General features: G+C 41.7%; 1 protein-coding gene across 1 annotated transcript; it reads left to right on the top strand.

Annotated features, from left to right (window-relative positions):
- Positions 1-542: 542 nt before the first annotated feature.
- LOC138722925 (basic helix-loop-helix transcription factor scleraxis-like) lies at positions 543-5,673 on the top strand. The gene is made up of 2 exons (XM_069861757.1): positions 543-1,064; positions 2,141-5,673. The coding sequence occupies exons 1-2, from the start codon at positions 543-545 to the stop codon at positions 2,189-2,191; spliced, it is 573 nt and encodes a 190-aa protein (XP_069717858.1). The 3' UTR covers positions 2,192-5,673.
- The last annotated feature ends 2,897 nt before the right edge of the window (positions 5,674-8,570 follow it).

Raw genomic sequence — 8,570 nt, 5'->3', positions numbered from 1 at the left:
TGGCCTCAAGCTCCACCAGGGGAGGTTTAGGCTGGACATTAGGAAAAAATATCTTCCATAAAGGGTCATTGGGCAGTGGCAGAGGCTGCTCAGGGAGGGGGTTGAGTCCCCTTCCCTGGAGGGGTTTAAGGGACGGGTGGACGAGGTGCTGAGGGACATGGTTTAGTGTTTGATAGGAATGGTTGGACTCGATGATCCGGTGGGTCTCTTCCAACCTGGTGATTCTGTGATTCTGTGACCCCCAAAGTGTCCAAGGTGAGATGTGGCGATGTGTGTGTGACCCTGGGCAGCAGGGAAGCGCAGGAAAAGGGGGGAGAATATGCGAATCCTGGTGATCCCCAAACTGTCCTGGCTGAGATGTGACAGTGTGTGTGTCCCCGGGCAGCGGGGAGGGGGAGAAAAAGGGGGGGATCCCTAAACTCTGGTGACCCCCAAACTGTTCAGGGTGGGATGTGACAGCGTGTGCATCCCTGGGCAGTGAGGAGACTCAGGGGAAGGGGGGGATCCCAAACCCTGGCGACCCCCAAACTGTCCGGGGTGAGATGTGTCAGTGCGTCCCTCAGGGCAGCGGGGAGGGGGGGAAGAAGGAGGGTTCCCCAACCCCCGGTGACCCCCCAACTGTTGAAGGTGAGACGCGCGTCCCCCCGGGGCGGCGGGGAGGCGCGGGAGAAGGGGGGATCCCAAAGCCCCGGGGCAGCCCGCCCAGGCCGGGCTGGCGGGGAGGCGGAGGCCCCGCGGGCGCCCATAAAGGCCGCGGGGCGGGGGGCGGCGGCGGCGGCGCCATGCGGGGCGGCGGGCGGCGGGCGGCGGCGAACGCCCGCGAGCGGCACCGCACGCACAGCGTGAACGCCGCCTTCGGCGCCCTCCGCCGCCTCATCCCCACCCGCCCCGCCGACCGCCGCCTCTCCAAGGTGGAGACGCTCCGCCTGGCCTCCAGCTACATCTCGCACCTCGCCAACGTGCTGAGGGCGCTGCGGCGGGGAGAGCCGCGGCCCTGCCCGCCGCCCGGGGGCAGCGCCCCGAGAGCCGTCTGCACCTTCTGCCTCGGCCTGCGGCGGCGCAGGGTGAGGGGCCCGAGCGGGGTGGGGAGAGCGGGGGGTCCCGGGGCCTCCTCGGGGCGAGCCGGGGGCTCGGGATGCCTGGAGGCGGTCGGGCTCTTCTTGCTGTCTTGAGCATCTCCGGAGAGGCCGTGGATGTCCCGGCCCTGGAGGTGTTCGAGGCCAGGTTGGATGGGGCTTGGAGACACCTGAGCCAGTGGAAATGCTGCTCATGGAACTGGGTGGCCTTGAGCTCCTTCCCAACCCAAACCATTCTATGATTGTGATTCTGTGATCCTGTGATTCTGATTCTATGATTCCTATTCTATGACGCTGATTCCATAATTCTATTATTCTGAATCTATGATTCTATTATTCTGATTCTACAATTCTGATCCTATGGTTCAGATTCTATGACTCTTAATTCCATAATTCTGTTATTCTCTTATTCTGATTCTGTGATTCTGATCCTATTGTTCAAATTCTATGACTCTGATTCCATAATTCTATTATTTTGAATCAATGATTCTATTATTCTGATTCAACAGTTCTGATTCTGTGATTCTGATCCTATGGTTCAGATTCTATGACTCTGATTCTATAATTCTATTATTCTGATTCTAGGATTCTGTTATTCTGATTCTAGGATTCTGATTCTGTGATTCTGATCCTATGGTTCAGATTCTATGACTCTGATTCTATAATTCTATTATTCTGATTCTAGGATTCTGTTATTCTGATTCTAGGATTCTGATTCTGTGATTCTAATCTTATGGTTCAGATTCAATGACTCTGATTCCATAATTCTATCATTCTGATACTATTATTTTTATTTTTATTCTGATTCTGTTATTCTATTATTCTGATTCTATGATTCTGATTCTACGATTATGATTCTATGATCCTGTGATTCTGATTTTATTATTCTGTGACTTAAAGGACGTGTCAATGGAGGCATTGAAAGGACATGGAGAGGTGACACTTAGGGACATGGTTTGGTGGTGGATTTGGCAGTGTTGACAGTTGGACTCAACGATCCTAAAGGTCTTTTCCAACCTCTGTGTTCTGTGATTCCTAACCTGTGTTTTCTGTCCCTCCTGCAGCACCGTGAAGGAGAGAAGCCACTGTCCAGCCTGGCTCTAAGTGGACACTGAATCGGCTGAGGACGTGTCACAGACCTTGCCCTGGCTGCATCACTGCTTGGGTAATGCCGCCACACACATGCTCTGTGTTTACATTTAAATACACAGCCCTACAAGAGTTTCTTTCTCAGCCTGTGCGCTCTGTTTTGCTCTGTGACAGGTTTAATTCAGGGTATTTTGCACATGACATTGAAAGCTGCTGAAACCGTTGCACCTGGTGTGGCAGCTATTTTAGTGGGGGAAATGTTAAACTTAGGCAGCCAAGCCCTGAACTCGATGTCTCCTAAACCTGTGTCACATGGTGAAACTTGATCTTCCAGACACCCAGTGTCTCCTGTCCGGGGAAGCTGTCCCGAACGGGTCCCGCTGCACGCAGTGCTGCCACCCACTCCTCCAGCTGCACGCTCATTCTTCGAGTGGGGGGCTGATGGTGACTGCTGACATGCTTGGGAGGTGTGAACCGTGCTGGAAGATTATTTTAAGATTTTCACAGAAAGACGGGAAACTTCCAGTGACAGCACCATGGTTCACTGTGTGCACAGGTACAGCAGCCCATTGACATGGGACGTAGCCAGGAGAGGAGAGGAAAGTGGAGAAGCACAGTGTAGGCGGTGCTCTTTTCTTATTAACGGTGCGAGTCATGCCAATGCTTTAAATAGCTGGGGATATTCCTAAATGTATCTAGCAGGCAGGGTTTCCCAAGGGCTCTCTACATTTACCCATCACCTAGGTCATTCCCATATTGTGTCTGTACATCACTGATGTCATATATCTCCCCTCAGTTTACTGACTTGGATGCTTTTCTTTTAGAACTCTAAAAAGCCAGTATGCATGTTATGTTTTCAGTTTTGGACATTAATGAAGCAGCAGGCTAAAATCTTAAACCCAATAGTAGTGGATTTAAAAAAAACCATATAGCTAGTTTAATTTTGCTATGTTTTTCATACTTATTTATAATAGAACTAATTAGGCTGTAATTAATCTTTAACGTGTTACTTTGGGAGGCACTCTGTCTTCATCAAATGCTTGGTAACTACTGCTCTGAGAAGTGCTGCAAAGAATACTCATCTCTTTTTTTTTTCTCCACTGATACCATCTGTTCCATTCTCCCAACCAGCCTTGCTGCTTTAGCCAAATGTGAGAGCTGAAGCAGCAACGCCGTGTTGCTCACTTTACTTTCTGTACAGAATTTTCTCCTCTTCCCCTAAATAAATGCAAAGCAAATTCTGGCATTCATGATGCAGAACATAGCAAGAATAAAATCTTGGTATATTGCTTATGCAACTTCACGTTTTTAGTTTTCCTTCTCTCAACACGCACCAATCACCTTTCCTTTATCACAATAAGGAAAAATCTGTTGTAGCTACAGAATGAGCCACAAACTTCTCCTTTAACACTCTAATCAAGAAAAACACTGAAGCAAAGTTCCAGCAATTCCTCTATTCACTTATTAAAAACTACATACTCTATTTTCCTGGACTGAGAAGAGATTTTTGGTTTTAAAAGGTTCCTATAATTTTATTTTTTTAATAAGGAATTTCAGATTGCGGCCAGATTACAATCTTTGTTTCACTTTGGCATCAATTTGTGAACCTGGAACTCTTTCACATATATACAGAGTGCTTAAGTTTTTGTAGCATGTTGGCATGTGTGTGTGGGTATTGATTTCTACAAACACGTTTCCTGGTTCTTTTTTTAATGAATTTGAAGAAGTTTGTCTTTTAAAAAATTATTTACTTTATAATTAAATCTGATCATACAGTTAAGCTCTATATTCTTGCAAAGACATTAAACTAAAGCATCCAACCTGCTTTACAGACAATTAATACTAATCTATTCATTTAGCTGTATCATTCAGTGCGATACCCCTAAATGGCAGAAAATAAATCTATAGAACAGTTTTAGGAAAATTTTGCATTGAGTAGGCTCTGAATTTTGCAATTCATAAGAAAGACAATAAAATGAATTATTTCAGCTTTTAGAGATGTTGTGATGTTATTGCAGTTTTAAGAGTAGTTTCTGGAAAATGCAGCATATTGGATTTAATAGGATTATCTCTATACTTTGCTATTAAATTAAATCAGTTTAAAAAAGTGAGGCCCACTTTTCCACAACACTGTTAGCTGAAATCACAATTCAACAGGAATTTGGTGTTTTCACTTTGCATGGTATTTTGTCTCCCTGGTTTTGTGTAATGTTTATACAAAATGCTTTTCAATGACAATAGCAGGAGCAGGCTGTTACAGCTTGGCCATGTCTCCTGTTTAACATGGCTCAATGTAGCATTAAATTCTTCTCTCTTTACTCAGGATAAACTGTTGAATTCAAGTGGGCTTGAAGATTTCAGTATAATGCTCAGGACTGCAATTACTAAATGAGATTGGAATTCCAGTAAGACTGATTGATCATGGCAGAAAATAGGCCCTAAAGAACTGTGAGCCAGATATTCATGGTATAGATAGATAGTATCTATCCAAAACAACTGACAGTTATTTTTCTGAGGAAACAGACCCCAAGCCTGCATTTATGCATATGTAATGCTATATATTTAAATGGGGACGGGTGGGGACAGATTGTTTGAAGATTATTTATAATAATTTAAAACTTCTCTACTCTCAGAAGCAAAAACAGATACAGGATTGAGCTGTTACTGTGTAATGGGTTTTGTATAAACCTAGGGAAAAAGAATTTAATTTCTAGAGACACAGATGAATTGAATGCTCAGATTTCACAAATAAAGAGCTCACTCATTGTTAGGAGTTTTAGTGACTTTTTACTGCATGAGTTTATTTGTATTATCAGTTCTATTTTTTTAATCATTTAGTGAGGAGTCATTGTTCATGGCATGCACAAATATATATTTATAAGCCAAATCTTTGAAACTCAGCTGTGTAAATGCAAGTACCTTACTTGATGGCCAGGCATTGGAATGATGTGAGTTTTTCCAGAGGTTCCAAGCATCTTCTTGTTTTGGTGAAGGCATTGTTTTTTCCACATTATTGTAAGTGCGTTCTGTTCTATATGTATGAAGAGAGGCATGCCCAGTGCCAGTACCATCTTTATTTTCCTGTAAAAACTTAACTATTCAATTTACATGATATATGAATAAAGCAGAAATGGTAAGACATACACAGTTTGATCTTAGATCTTCTGAAATGATTGTTAAAATAATCCAAGTATAGTGCTTTGTATAAAACGTTGTACTTAACCTGGTGCATCACAATATAAAAACAGCATCAAGCAAAATGAATAAATCCTGTTGTTTGATTTTGCTGGTTAAGTGTAAAGAAGAATGTGAACATAGTACTTGGTTACTTATGAATTAATCATAATGTAGGTCAAAGTACTTTCATATATTAGCTACTATATTCAGTTCTGTTCTACAAATGGAAGTTTCCTTTCTAATACCTTCTTGGAAAATCTTTAAAAGAATCTGTATTTGTTTGCAGAATGTGCTTATATTTGCTAAAATAAACAGTATTTTTGTTAAGAAATTAAGCAATAAACTGTAAACACTAAGGTGGTAGTTCTCTTCTGTAGCCATCTCAGTTAAGATACAAGTATTTAGTCCTTTTCTTTCCCTTTTCAAATTTATTGATACAAGATTTCAGCAGCATACATACATGTGTATGTAGGTACATACATACTACAGGGCTGCATAAGACCAGTCCACCAGTTTTTAAACCATTAACCATGGACCAGTTATGTTTTGGAAGCAGCATTCTGATCCTCTGCTCGGGGTCTGCATGACATTCTAATTGACAAATACAAGGAGGGAAGGAAGGAGGAAGGATAGAGGGAGAAGAGAGGAGGTGGGTTTACCAATGGAAGTCCAGCAGTTTCCAGCATCAGGCTAAACAAGCCAGTACATAAGCTAAAAAGCTCATAATATGAAGAGTATGTTTCCCCATGAGCAATTTTCTTTAGATGTTACCTGCTTAAGACCAGAAGGATTCATTGTTCCTAAAGCAGCAAACAGAACATTATTACAAGAGGAAAAGCTTTTTAGTCAAGTGACTACATTAAAACTCTTTTGAATTTACCCTTTAAAAAAACTTACATTCACCACAATGGTTCTCTGTGGCCCTGCTTGAAAGGCAAATAGTAAACAGTAAATCTTTAATCGTTTAAATCTTATATTGTCACAAATTTCCCCCTTATATATACTCCATATAAGACTGTATGTGCCATTTCACAGAAGCCATAAAAAGTTAACCACAATTAGAGTACACGGAAAATGTGAGACACAAAAATCTTTGATGCCATCTGCTACTAGATGCTTTCAAAACAGACCTTCAACTTACACACACACACACAAAAAAAAAAAGCCTGTTTTCTGTGGTTTAACCTGTTGCACTGCGAGGCACTAGACACTATGTTGAGAGAGTATCACCAAAAAATACAAAACCTAAAATGCCTCTACCATTTTGCAAAAGAGAGTAGTAATGTCTTGATTGATGGTAAGAGGTAGTGGATTTTACAAGGCTAAGAGAAACATATATATAAAAATTAGCTAAAACAGACAGCATGCTGCCAAGTCATAAGATCTGGGGGGATATATTATACTGGGAATCCTTTGAAAGTTGAAGAAAATGTTTCTGAAGAATCAACATGGGGATTGCGGGGGAGGAAGAGAAAATTATTCGTGGGATAAAAAATGCCATAGAGTTTTGTGAAAGCTAAGGAAAAAAATACGTCACTTAATAGGGAGAAGAACTGAACTGGCTGCTCCGAATGTATTTTTTCAGAAACTTTTACAAAATTTGGATGTACATAAGCAGCCAGGCAGCCAAGCATCTTGTTTCAAATGAAACCCTTTAGCTATTAGGACATAATACAGAGTTTCAAAAACCTCAAATATTCATTCCACGTTTGAAGTTTTACAGTAGTGAATACGGGCTTCCTTAAGAGATGAAGGAGAAAGAGAGGGTTTGATAAAGAAGATGTTACCCTCTGAGGACAATATTCTCTGTGGCGCCAAGAGGAATCCCGGTTCAAGTCCAGGTCAACATTTACCCTTACAGATACTCTCATCATTGTGACTGTCCCTCATTCTCCTGCCAGGAGTGCATATGAGCTATATTTGGTGCCTATTTTGACACTCCCAAGCAGCATCTGATGAGAGGTAGGTATTTGCACGCTCAACTTTGCAAGGACTGTGGGCATGAGCTGGGCAACTGAAGGAGGTTTTGTTCTTTTAATGAATATTTAGACATTTGTCATCATTTAGGCATCTAAGAGAGGTCCTCAGGAATTGCTCTGCTGGGTACCTAAATTATGCCTTCTTGACAATCAGGATGGATGCATGCATGCATTTTCCTCAGCATGCATGCATTTTACTCAGGCAGTCCCTCCTCCAGTTTCTCTTTCCTGACCCCTCAGTTGTGTCACTGGGTCACCAGAACTTTTTATGCACCTTCTCTGAAGCCAGAAGATGGAAATAATTATGGTAAAAAAAAAAAACAAACAAAAAAACAACAACAAGGAACACCAACAGAAACTAAAAAACCCAAATCAAACCAAACAAACAAAAAAAAACCCAAAACCAAAATGAGGCTTTTGCAAGTATCTGAGATCCTGATGCAGCTGAACTATGATGTACCAAAGAAATTGTCCCATTTTGATGCTAGATAAAACATTCATGTGACAAAACACCTAAGATACCAGTTGCTTTAGAAAGGCCTTATCTTGTCTCATTCATTTACTACGTTCACATCACAGGAGTGTTGTGAAGTTTTAATTAAACTTTTGGAAATTGCTGTGGGTTCTTCCAAAGGGGAAGCCAATATAAATGAGACAATTACACGGAAATGGGTGATGAAATAAGTAAGTGATAAAAGTAATTCTGCGTCTTATGGCATCTCTCTCTAACATCTGATTGTCTTTTCTTCACATTATTAAAATAAACCCTACTTTCCTAGCATATGTATGCAGATCGTTTTTAAGTGCAAAGATTACAGAAGAAGGTAATTCTTTCAAGAAAAGAATTGTGCTTGCCAGAAAGGGTGGGCATCTGTCAGCCCCAGATAAGATCAGAAAGCTGTGTTCCATCCTGAAAGGGAGTTGTGAAGCTAAGTTTTCCTAGGGAAATAACATCTTCTGTATGAAAAGCAGCAAAATGTAATGAAGTCTCCAAATACATACGTGGAGAAAACAGAAACTCTCAGAGCTCATTTTTATCTAAAATACTAACCCTGTGTCAGGAGAAAAAATGCAGGATGAGAAGAGGATAATATCTTACCAAACACTGAAAAATAAGGGGAGGAAGGATCATCTCACTTTATATTCCCAACCAAATTAATCCTTTAGATTACAATCAAAGCTAAGAGGCAAGTTCAGCAACGATAATCAACTGCAGAGAGCCACTAGGATAATAAGAGGGCTGGGACAC

This window comes from Phaenicophaeus curvirostris, chromosome 7, assembly GCF_032191515.1.
Source record: "Phaenicophaeus curvirostris isolate KB17595 chromosome 7, BPBGC_Pcur_1.0, whole genome shotgun sequence".
Lineage (NCBI taxonomy): Eukaryota > Metazoa > Chordata > Aves > Cuculiformes > Cuculidae > Phaenicophaeus > Phaenicophaeus curvirostris.
The sequence above is the reverse complement of the archived record's forward strand: the minus strand, read 5'-3'. Positions and strand labels throughout refer to the sequence as shown.

Excerpts from the sequence above, each read along its gene's own strand:
- LOC138722925 (XM_069861757.1), top strand. The coding sequence starts at position 543 with ATGTGTCAGTGCGTCCCTCAGGGCAGCGGGGAGGGGGGGAAGAAGGAG. Across the intron at positions 1,065-2,140 it reads TCGGCCTGCGGCGGCGCAGG|CACCGTGAAGGAGAGAAGCC; the intron begins GTGAGGGGCCCG and ends TCCCTCCTGCAG.